The sequence below is a fragment of the Alexandromys fortis genome, unplaced genomic scaffold, assembly GCF_014885135.2.
Source record: "Alexandromys fortis isolate MF-2015 unplaced genomic scaffold, M_Fortis_MF-2015_v1.1 scaffold_51, whole genome shotgun sequence".
Taxonomy (NCBI): Eukaryota; Metazoa; Chordata; class Mammalia; order Rodentia; family Cricetidae; genus Alexandromys; species Alexandromys fortis.
Genome location: NW_026067925.1, coordinates 4663737 through 4676233, shown reverse-complemented (window position 1 = coordinate 4676233; position 12497 = coordinate 4663737). Strand labels below are relative to the sequence as shown.

Sequence of the window (12497 nt, the reverse complement as noted above, 5' to 3'; positions counted from 1 at the left end):
TCTTGGGTGTCTGGCATTGAGATTTAGTCCTTTCTATTTGAAAAATTTCTTAGCTCAGAAGAATTTTCTTCTGCAGACTCTCCACCCTTTTTAACCTGATTATGAAAAATCACAGATGATCAGATCTTGATTTTGATTAATGTGTGCTTTCAAATAACACTTGAAGAAATACCATTAATGTTAAAGTGAGGGTTGGAGAGATGGCTCAGAGGTTAAGCACACTGGCTGCTGTTCCATAGGTCCTGAGTTCAATTCCCAGCAACTATGTGGTACCTCACAACCACCTATACTGAGATCTGGTGCCCTCTTCTGTCATGCAGGCATACATGCAGGCAGAACACTGTATACATAATAATAAAATAAATCTTTAAATAAAAAGACTGTTAATGTACAGGATTTAAAGTACATTTCTAGACCAGATTTATTGGAGAACTTAAACAGAAAGGTGTTTAAATATTTCTAAAAGTGCTGATTTGTGTCTGATATTTTAATGTATTGGTTGACAAAAAAAAAATTGTAGTACTTTAAAAATTAAGAAGTTTGAGTTTCTCATACAAAACAGTTATTTTATTCTTTTTGTTAGAAATGTATAAAACTTCACACTGACTTAACTCCTAAGTTTTGTATGAGTACGCTAGCATGCATTAAGAGTTTGAATAGCAGTATAGTAAGTACTTTTCCATTTTTTAAGATGTTCATTCTTTGATCCATCAACAGGGTTGATGGTTCTTCTGTAAAGAGGTTTTAACCAACAATTACATACCTGTAAGCATATTTTGTTAATTTTGTTTTACTTTTTCTTTACATTTCTATCACAGTAAAGTTAAATCTTTCTTAAGTGGTGGGTATATCATTAGTTACAAATAATAATAGCACTTTCATTCAATTTTCAGTTAAAAATAAGACAAATATTAGTTTTAGGCATATATTAGTATCCAGTTAGTTATGTTTTTAATAGTTTTTCACAGGCATGAATTGATAGTTTTAACTAATTATTAATTCTGAATTCAATTAATTGTTTTATTTTTTTCTTTATGTAGTTTTGAAATGATATCTTGTTGTTTGTATTATCACCAAGAACGTGAAAGGTTAAAATGCTTATGTGTTTTGACCTGTAGGATATTATTTAAAGACAAGGATCGGAACTGGGATGACATCGAGAGCAAGTTACGAGCTGAAGGTGAAGTCCCTATTGTGAAGACGTCAAGCATGGTATGATGGGTTTTCAAAATTAAGATATTTCAGTAGCATGGCTTCCTTTGTAGGGAAAGAAATGGCTTTGAATATTTACTCACATACTCAAAGACTATGAATGCATAGAGTGAGTAAATTTCAGCCAAATAGTGTTTAAAACATCAGCTGTGTGAAGGTTGTAGAGAGTATGAAGGACCTTCTGTAGTTCTCACTGCTACATCCTATTTACATGATAATTATACATTATAAAGAAGTAGCTTTAAATTTTAAGTTGACATATTGTTTCCATTTATTTAATACAGTATTTGTCTGTTTTAAAGCATGGATTTATCAGGTTGTTCTATGTTGATGCTTCACTTTATATATTTTTCCAAAGAAAACTCACAGGCACATTAAAATATTACAAAGTCGACCAGACAAGATGTTTCAAAACCTTCCTTTGTATAGTAGTAAATTGCCTTGAACGTCTTATTGAAAAAAATTACTCAATTTCATTATTAAAGAATCTAATTTGGATCTTGTTTGCTGCGTGTCTTTGATATGGCTACTAACGCAGTACTGTAGAAATAATGAGGTGCATGACTTGTAGTCCGAGAATGTCTTAGTAAGCTAATTTGGAGTATTGCTTTCCCTGCAGGAGATTTCTTCTATTTTACAAGAGCTGAAAAGAGTTGAAAAACAATTGCAAGGTAAATTTACTACTAAACTAAGTAACTATGCTTCTGGATTTAGTAGTATTGGATGGATGTCTAATTGAAGGATATGGGAGGCAGAGGCAGGAGAATTGATTTTGAGACCAGCTTAGTGTATTCTACTTCTGAAAATGTACTTTTATATATTTTTTTAATTATTGAGACAGTATTTGACTACTACCAACCAGTATGTATAAAAGTATAGAGCTGAATATATCCAAATTATTCATAAAAGGAAAGTTTTACAGCTCTATATAAAGGACCGGAGCTGTTCCTCAGTCCTAGAGTGCCTGTCTTGCACATGTGAGGCGCTATCTTCTATCCTAGCCACATAAAGTGAATATATGGATAGTTCCCAATATAAAAACTAAAATATTATAAAATTAGATTTTTTTTAAAAAAAAATTTTTTTCTCTTTCGCTTTTAATGCAAATTGGTCTCGAGCTCTCTCTATGTAGCTGGGGATGACCTGGAACTCTTGGTCCGCCTCCCTTCTGGTGCCACCACACTTGGCATAAAGTGAGATCGTGAACATATTTTGGTATTTATATTTGACAAAATCTGGGTGTTAAAAACACAATCAGTATTTTCAGTACCCTTCAATGATGGTAAAAGTAAGTTTCCAAAGGCTTTTGGCTTTTACCCTTCCAAGTGCTAGTCTGTTTAGTTTCCTGAAGTATCTGTAGGGACCATAGGGGCCTAGGAAGCACATTCAGGTCTGTATAATCTGCAATATAGGTTAACCACAGGATTATTAAATCAGTAGGAAAGGACTAACTAAGTTCTGTCTTAATGATAAAGCAATGCTCATATCCTCATCTTACTAAAAGCAGAATTACATCTCTTTTCCTTTTTTTTTTTTTTTTTTTTTATTGCCTTCAGTGATCAATGCCATGATTGACCCAGATGGAACTTTGGAGGCTCTTAACAACATGGGATTTCCCAATGCTATCCTGCCATCTCCACCAAAACAGAAATTGAGTCCGGTTAATAACCACAGCAGCCCTGGTCAGACACCAGCACTTTGTGGCCCAGACACTAGAGCTCTGCACCCTGCAGCAGCTGCAGCCTCAACTGAGTTTGAGAACGCTGAATCTGAGGCTGATTTCAGTATCCATTTCAATAGGTTCAACCCTGATGGGGAGGAGGAAGACGTTACAGTACAAGAGTGATGTTCTCTTGCCTGGTAGAGATGCTACCTGTGGAGTGACTAGGGGTATTGGAAGCAGCATGGTGTTGACATACAAAACAAGAGAGCTTGGTCAGCAACAATCCTATCTTTGTCTTCTTGATTTATTTATTTATTTTACCTCTAATGTGTCATGCCAGTCTTTTCAGACCACTCACACAGCCACTTGAAGCACACTTAGCAAAAGGCAGCTTGTGTCAGCTTTGCCTTTTGTGCTTTTGTGATTTTCAGATTGAACCATATCGTTGCATCCTTTCCCTTCAGAGATCTTTGTGTTTGTTTTAAGCCATTCTGTGACCTACAAACAAACTGAAATATCCAAGGTTTCTGAGCCCCTGTGTCTCCTTGTGCCAAGCTACTCCCTGAGATGAACTTCTCGTCAGCTGTACAGATTGTTAAACCATTCAGTTTGCTTCTTAATAGTAGGATTTATATTATTACTCACTATCACTGGACACAGTGACACCATGCTCTGTAGAGTAAAGCAGACCCTCCACAGCAGTCATCCTGGGTCCTAAGAGTTTCCAGCATAGTGTGATTTATATAACTGTTGCTAAGTAACTTGTCTTGGGGTTTACGGAAATTAATTACTACGTTTGCACTAAGATTTACTGGGAGTGATAGATGGACATACCTATATATCATTAAGGACTGACTTGTCTTCTGTACATAGGAAGTTGACAATACTGTATTTGTTTTATCCCCACAGTGTTTTACTCCGCTTTTCAAAAAGATCCATTTGGCACTTTTTTCTTTCTTTTTTTTTTCCTTTGCTCTCTCCCTTCCTTTTTTACTTCCTTTCTTTCTACTTTAAGGAAATAAGATTTTTGTCTCTCATTTTAGATGAAATGACAGCTAGAAAGGTTAAACTTCACAGATAGTTTAGGTGGAGTATATTTTTTAAATTAAGAACATGTATATTTATCCTGTGTTACCAAGTTTTTATGTGGCAGTTGGGGAGGGGGATCCCTCTGAAATGATTATGAGGTTAATTTTTCTTCATTAGGAGACATTGAGAACCAGTAATTGTGAGAGTAGTTGATAGTTCCACTCCCAGTAATGGAATTGCTTCTGTGTTTCCCTGTAGGTCCATAGTTAACCCTGTGTCTGTCTTACACATTTGTAAGGACCCTGCAAGACAGCGATGATGACTAAGGCTTTGGGCTAATAGCTACTATAAAAAAAGCCTGTGAAAAATACCTTCTTTAAACTTTGTTTTTGTTACTGTTTTGTTTTCTTTCTGGTAAACTCACATTTCGATAATTTTTAAATAAAGGAATTATTTTTGTGTTCCCAGAATGCTATAATTTGGGTGAATCTTAATTCTTTTAAATATTAATAGGCCTGGATTTGCTTTAATGGCCCCATTAGTCTATAAAGAATAAACTGCAACTTTTATGATATGATCTTTGATATATTAGCAATAACATATGCTACGTTTGTTTTAAGGGGAGATTAACTGTATACTTCAAGATTTTTCAGGATCTAAGAAATCCTGTGCTGTTGGATTAGTTAATAAAAATGCAAAATCTTTTTGTAAAGATGTAAAAGCAAAAGTCTGCTGTATAATGGATCTCGTATTTTTCTTTTAAAAAGAAAGGAATTGTTCTCCTTATAAAACTAAATTCACAATTCTCATGAAGTAAGGCTTCAAAGGGATTTCAGAGGTTGTAAGAGGAGTGAGGTGCTTTGAAGAAAAAACAGAAACAGGGTTGGTCCATTTGAAGAAAAAGTTATGCAGAATAATCACCATTGTTCCCTCCTTTAGTTAATGCTTGGTACTGAGTCTGTCCACATGGAAGTACATGATAAGGAGTCTAAGAAAGTATTAAAATATATACTTACATTATTGTTTGTTTACACAGTTTTGTTCAATTATAAACATTTGGCCTTTTACTATGTTTTTATTTTGTATGAATACATTCTCCTTATTTATTTTTGTTACATTTATTACGTTATTTTGTTATGCATTTACAACTCCATTTTTAAATAAAGTGTTTCTGGAACTTTATGCATTATAGAATTCATATCTTCTACCATCTGATAGATGTACGTTCATCAGTTTACCAAACAGCTGTTTACAGGGCATTTTCTAGTGCTCTAGTGAAGGAGACTTCCAGTGTCAATGAATATATATGATCATCCAAAGAAAATATTCTTAGAGAATTACAATAAATGTATACAGTAGTTTAATACTCCAGTGTAACACACACATGCCTGTTAATTGCAGTGAACCTTGGGTCATCCAAAAGCTTTGTGATAGCAGTGTATTGGGGGAACAAAGGAGAGGTTTCAATATCTTCAACATCATTGAGAACTATCAATTAAACTTTTTTTCTTCATTCTCAATAGAGCTTGAGTCTTGAATGTCACCCTTTTACTAATCAACATCACCAGTTTCACAGCTTGACTGTGGGGCTTTCCATATTCTAATCTTGTTTATGTGTCTTTGTACCCAATAGAATTTCCACTGGCTCCTCCTACAAGACTCTGGGCTATCTTGGGCATTTCATCCCTCTGTATGCTTGTTCTTTGCCTTCACTGCTCGCCCGCCCGTAGCCCTTCCATCCTCAATTCCCACCTGTATCTTCATAAAGTTTTCCTCCTTTGATACCATAGCAAGGTGTTTTACTTTCAAGGATATGTACTTCTCTTTAAATCACTCATTGTCTTCTGGGTGGATCCCATTCTTCTGTGCCATTTGGCTTCCTGTGTGTCCTTGGACTTAATTTTCCTGGGTAGGCGTATCCTTTCCAGATTTTGTACCATTTAGCCTCCTTCATGTCTGTGGGCTTGTTTGCTATATCTCTGATAGGAGTAACTCTTGGATTTAATGTTTTGAGACCTGGCCCTATCCGTGTGGATGTGGTCCTCCAACTCTGTTTTACAAAATGAGAGGGCATCATTCTTACATAAGGCTTTTGTAGGGACTATGAAGTACACTCCTTCAAAAACACTGCGGAGTCTTCTCATTGAAGTCTCTTAACCCATCAGATTTAGTTTTGCCCAGACAGATCTGATCCATTCTCTAGTTACTATCTTAACATACTAAGTATTCTTATCACTGAGGCTTCTAACAGTGAACAGAGACAGATGTCCTTGACTCTCTGGCGAGAGGGAGACACTGCTAGCTCAGAGTTGAGTGAGTAAACATTAGGTGAGAGACAGGCTCCTAGTACCATGGATTGATTATTCATGGGCTGTCCCTTTGCTCATCTTGAAGGGAGTACAGACTGCTTTGTATGTGCAGATTCCTTTCAGTTCATTTTTATTCTGATCTGGTTGTAAGAATGTTCCATGCAGGTTTCCTTGCAAGCCCTTCTCTTCCCTTTTAGCCTCCATGTGTGCTCTTAGTTTACCTGACATCCACTGTGCTACACAGTCCAGTTAGTAGGCCTTAGACAGCTGGAGAGGCTCCCCGGTCCACCCCTGAGATACTCTCCTGTGCAGTTGAGCTGGACCTGGAGCTGCATGTAAATTGCAAGTCTCCAAGAAACTATCCACAGCCTGTCTAGTTTTGAAGAACTTGTTTGGTATGTGAATGTGGGAGTGTCCAGTAACAGAAATCCAGCAGTAATGTCTGAGTCCTGTGGCTCTAGATTCAAAGATTTGTAAGCTCCGAGCTGACCTAAGCTCATTCTCTTACCCACTCCCCCACTTCCCTCCAAATGCAATTTTCTGAAACAAAGCCAGTCTCACCCCTTCCCCCGCCCCCGACTGACAGCTGTATCTCACCAACTTCACCTGGAGCCATTGCTTTTTGGAATGTTTGCTACTCTGCATTGCCCTTATGCTAACCTCAGTATACAGTACACATTTGTTCATTGACATCTTTTCCTTATTTTCAACATAGATACTCAAGCTATTGCAAAATCTGATTTTTAACTGGATGGAATCCTTTTAGTTTTGAGGTATGCAGTATTGGATCTTGACAGAATTGGCAGACATCTACTACATAGTTCAAGATATAGATGGAGAAGAGGACGGGCCTTGTTGCAGTATACTAAACTGAATGATGGGAGAAAGAAGGCGGAGTCAAGGAGAGACATATGTCGGAACTTTACCCAGTAAGCCACAGCCTCACGGCGATACACAGATTGTAGGGCCCATGGGTCTATCCCTGCTCCTAGGGTTCATTTTGAGGACAGTTTCTGGCCAGTCAGCATTTCCTGTTTGTTCCCTTGCTCCCTCTGCCCCGCCTAGTGATTAGCTGTAGGGCATTGTTTACTCCATCTTGGGTGTGGTAATTTCCCACCTGCCTGGGTGGAATTCCTTGTGCTGCAGCCGTGTGCGTAAGGATTTTCCCAAGCTTGAATAAAGGGCATTCAGCTGATCTCCTTTTGAATGGCCCAGGTCTCTAGTGTGTTCTTTCAATCTCTAGGCCCTTGCCCAGCTTGCATACTGTACAGTGGTGCATGAACTGTACCGAGAGTAACGCAGGTGCAGGCATTACAACAGATTAATGGAGATGGGTTCATTTAAAATATGAGCTAGCCAGAAATACGCTTAAGCTATTAGCCAAACAGTATTGCAAATAATATGGTTTCTGTGTGATTATTTTGGGGCTGAGCAGCTGGGAACTAACAAGCGGTTTCCTACTACAAATGTAGACATGGAACTATACAATAAAAAGAGGTCCCTATGCCCACCCCCAGCCCTCTGCTTCTGCTGCCAACTGGTCTTCACCATGTCCATCCAGCGCATTTTACTAAGAATGGTTTCAAAGAATTGTTGCACTCACTGGGCACTAGTTGAGTTTATCTGCCCTTCCCACATGGGACCCTTTGCCACAGTCTCTGGCCGCCACCACCCTTACCAGTGTTCACACCAGAGGAGTGCTCTAAGGTCCCAGGTCGTCAGGGTTTCAGAGCTCTCTGGGAAAATAATCTTTTAAGTTACGCTCAGGGAATTATAATTGCTTTGGTAATTCACATTTTGTCACCAGTAAAAACAAAACAAAACAAAAACAAAAAACAAATAAAAATTCTTCCACATCAAGCTAAATTAACTTCAAGTTCCTCCTTGTAAATTGTACTGACTTTTGAGACAGCTGCCATTCAGGTTTACACAACTACCTAATTCTTTTGTTGTTGTTGTTGTTGTTTTGACATAGGGTTTCTCTGTGTAGCCTTGGCTGCCCTGGGCCTCACTCGGTACACCTAATTCTATCCTGGCTCATCCTGCAGTTTGCCTGACAATAGATGCCCTATATCCTTGTATAATAAAGGTATAAGTTCTCTCCAGGTGGATATTTAATAGTTTTCTTCTCTTGGCATTATATTTGAAATAGGATTTATTTGTTCTTTGATAATTTTATACATGTAGGCAATGCACTCTTCTGGGTTAGGGAAGGATTTTCTTCAATTTCCTGATACACAGACTACTTTTAGAATTGGTCATTAACAGCTGATTCCGCGCATTTGGTTAGGGTGAACCTTGATGTAGCGTTCTTCCTATTTCTGGTGTTTGGGGACTTAGAACTCATGTCTGTGAGCTGAAAATTTGTATCAACTCTAGAAAGCTTTTGGTTATGGCTTCTACAAATATTTTTCCCCATTGTTCTTGCTCACCTCTCATTCTAGGAGAACAAATTGATGGATCTTACCCTCCTTAGCTTTGCCCCAAGACTATATTCATTTTTTCTCGTTTTCCTCTTTATACTTCCTTTTAAAGGAAGTTTCTATTGTAGTCTTTAGGCCAGCTAATCTTTCCCTCTCAAGTGCCTATCTGCCATTAATCTCTCTCTAACATCTCTTTCATCTTAGACTTTACAGTTTTATCTTTGGTAGTTTAATCAAAGTCTTTTAAAAAAAATCTTCTTAAAAGTTGGTAAGATTGCTCAGTTAGTAAAGGCATCTGCCCTAAGCCTGACCCTTGTGACCCACAGGGTGGGAGAAAATCAAATGCCATTCATTGCCCTATGGCCATGCATGTATCTCCTTATAGATAAAAATGAAAAAAAAATATCTTTTACAACTACATAATATGATCCATCTTCTTATTTTCTTGAGTAAATGGGTCATAATATTTATGACTGGTCTGGTGTCCATCATCTACCAATTCTACTCTCTGCCATTTCAAGGTCTATTTCCACTGATTAGGTTTTTCTGTTTACTGTGGGTCACACTTTATTGCTCCTTGGCATGTTGAATAATTTTGACTAGATGCCAAACATTTTCATCTACAGTGATGAATAACTGTATTTCTAAAACATTCTTGAGCTTTATTCTTAAATGACTCTTTTTAGGCTAACGTTCATTACATAGGATCGCAGCCGTCTTTAATGTCGTTACTTTGTCTCTACACTAATTAAAAGCCATCTATTGATATACACAATCCACGAATTATGAGGGTTTTTTCCCCTACCTGAAAGCAGTATATTTTAGATTCTGAATACACCCCAAGGATCCATGGTAGATAGGCTGTGGCACTGTTGGGAGGTGGTGGAATCAATGGCAGGAAGCCTTAGTAAAGGAAACTAGGCTGCTGGGGAAACCCAGGAGACAAAATAATTTCTTTAAGAGACAAAAAATTTTCCTTTTTAAGTGGATTTTATCAGGAATTTTGTCACAGTAACAGAAAGTTGGTTAACATCAGGGAAAAACAAAACAAAACAAAACAACAAAAAAATATGCAAATGGATGGAACTAGAAAAACCTATCTTGAGTGAAATACCCACACCCAGAAAGACAAACATGGTATGTACTCACTCATAAGTAGACATTAGACCTAAAGCAAAGGATACCAACCTATAGCCCTCAACCCCAGAAAAGCTAGGTAACAAGGAGAACCTTAAGAGAGACATACATGGATACCCCTGAGAAGGGGATTAGACAGATCTCCTGAGAAAATGGGAGTGGGGATGGGGGAGAAGGGAGAGCGGAAGGTGAGGGGAGTAGGAAAGGGAGGAGGAGAACATGAGGGAAGGGGATGGGATGGTTGAGATGGGAGGACAGAGAGCAAGGAAAGAGATGCCTTGATTGAGGGACCCATTATGGGGCTAGTGAGAAACCTGGCACTAAGAAAATTCCCAGGAATCTACAGGATGACCCTCAACAAAGACCCAAAACAATAGTGGAGAGGGTGTCTGATGACCACCTTAATTGTCATCATAGAATCTTTATCCAGCAACTAACTGATGGAAGCAGTTGCAGAGATCCACAGCTAAGCACGGGGTGACCTTCTAGAGACCAGTCCAAGAGAGAGAGGAGTGATAATATGAGCAAATAGGTGAAGACTATAATGGGGACACCCCCAGAAACAACTGACCTGACCTAGTGAGAACTCACTGACTCTGAATAGATAGTGGGGGAACCTGCCGTGGGACCAAACTAGGCCCAGTGAATGTGGGTGACCGCTGTGTGGCTTGGGCAGTCTGTGGGCCTCCTGGCGGTGGGATCAGAATTTATCCCTAGTGCTTGAACTGGCTTTTTGGAGCCCATTCATTTTGGAGGGACACCTTGCTCAACCTAGATACAGGGGTCAAGGGCCTCAGTTCTGCCTCAAAATAATGTGTCAGACTTAGTTAACTCCACTTGGAGCCTTACTCTCTCTGAGGAGTGGATGGGGGGCTGGGGTGAGGGGAAGGTAGGGGGAGCAGGAGGAGGGGAGGGAGTAGGAACTGGGATAGGTATGTAAAATGAGAAAAGATTGTTTTTAAAAAATAAAATTAATAAAAATAAAAAAAGAATAGTACTATATAGGCTCTAGATTTAAATCTTATTGTATCCTTCATTCCAAACTGGCATTTCCCAAACTGTGTTTCAGGATGTCTCATAAACACATCTTCAGGAAATGCCAGTATGGACTTTGTGGATAAAAGAATCTCAGGAAATGAATACTGAAAAGCCCTGCATACAATGGTCTGTTTTCAGGTATGGATAATGCACAGTCATGTTAAATATATGACAAACCCTGCTTTGGATTGTTTAAACCAACATTTTATTAAATTCCACATGTCTTGAGGGAAATGTTATTCGAGAAATCAATTTGGCAACCTCTGGTCCAGGTCTATAATTACGAAGTGATGCTATGACTCTGGCAATAATTAGGACTATGCCATGGGCTGGACTCTTTGCATATTAAATATATCTATGTGGTGATTATTTTAATCTTCTGCTCCGTAAAATGTAGCCACCAGCCAGATGCCACTATTAAAATTAAGATGAAAAATTAAAGTCCAATTCTTCAGTTACACAAGTTATATTTTAAGTGGTTGATGAAAGTCTTCTAGCTTGTAGTTCTTCTTTGTGGGGGCCATACTAAATATCTCAGTAATGCAAGTCTTCATATATTTCTAAAGCGCACAATAGCAACGCTTTTCCAGAGTTCCTAATCACCACCGAAAACATTCATTTATTAATCTTCATAAAAGCTTTTTGAAGTAGAAAGGCAGAGCCTTCCTGCAGGGGGGCCGCAGGGGTTTCCATTTAAGGGCAACTTGAGTGGTTGGCTTTGAGGGAATTGTTCCATTAGTAATCCGCCAAAGTCCCCTGTGGTCATCTGCATGTGCTACCAGCAGATGTTCTGGGCATTCAAAGCTGCAGCCTGAAGCCTTGCCATTTCACAACAGGAAGTGGGCGAGTCACACAGACACAGGCAGACACAGTCTGGGACATGTGCCCCTGATCTTAGGTGCAGCTGGATGGAACCCGGAGCTCTTCTTTCAAGAGGGGACAAGTTTTCTCCTTCCGTTGTGTTATTTCTAAACCAAACACCCATTTCAATCAGTGTAGCAGGAACCAAACTCACTCACTCAAACAACCAGTGTAGCTGGAGAGATGGCTCAATGGGTGGTAGTTCATACTGGGCAGGCATGAGGACCTGAATCTAAACCCCCAGCGCCACACAAAACATTAGGCCTAGCTGTGTATGTCTGTAATCTCAGATACAGGGAGTGGAGACAAGGGGTGGGCTTGGGGTTCAGTCAGAGATCCTGTCTTTAAAGGAAAAAGGTGGCGGTGACAGAGGACCCCTGACATCCTCCTCTGAGCTCTGTGTGCCAGCATGTGGACATGTTCACTGCACACTCACAGACATGCACCACACGTACTTCCCACACACATGCTTTTAATAGTCTGTTTAAAGCACATGTTAAGATGTCAAAAGGGAACCCAGTCTATGAGAGGAGTCCCAGTTGCAGGAGGACATGGGACAATAACCCTAAGCTACTAAGTGTCAGAATCTCTTCCCTTTCAGATGACACTGACTTCTGTATTCCTTAGTAATCCCTTAGTAATCCCTCTCCAGGACAGTGCTGGAGGCAACAGAGGGAGGCTTCAGCCTCTGCTGGCTGTTAGACTGAGCGAATAGCCCTACAGAACATCTGCTTGCATTTGAATTTCAGACTAGTGGCCACTTTTATCCTAAGTTTGGGTGCCAACTTTGCCTGTCTTACTGGAGCTTTCCTTTTCTACTTCTTA

At 39.1% G+C, this 12497-nt stretch overlaps 1 protein-coding gene across 10 annotated transcripts in view; it reads left to right on the top strand.

The window, feature by feature from the left end:
- The window catches only part of Cep170 (centrosomal protein 170), an 85107-nt gene extending 80021 nt beyond the window's left edge, over nt 1-5086 (top strand). For all 10 annotated transcript variants that reach the window (XM_050142940.1, XM_050142944.1, XM_050142941.1 and 7 more), the window contains 3 exons: nt 1119-1212; nt 1832-1883; nt 2769-5086. In XM_050142940.1, coding sequence (XP_049998897.1) covers nt 1119-1212; nt 1832-1883; nt 2769-3058 — 436 coding nt within the window. In that variant the 3' untranslated portion in view covers nt 3059-5086. The remainder of the gene's footprint in view (nt 1-1118; nt 1213-1831; nt 1884-2768) is intronic.
- The last annotated feature ends 7411 nt before the right edge of the window (nt 5087-12497 follow it).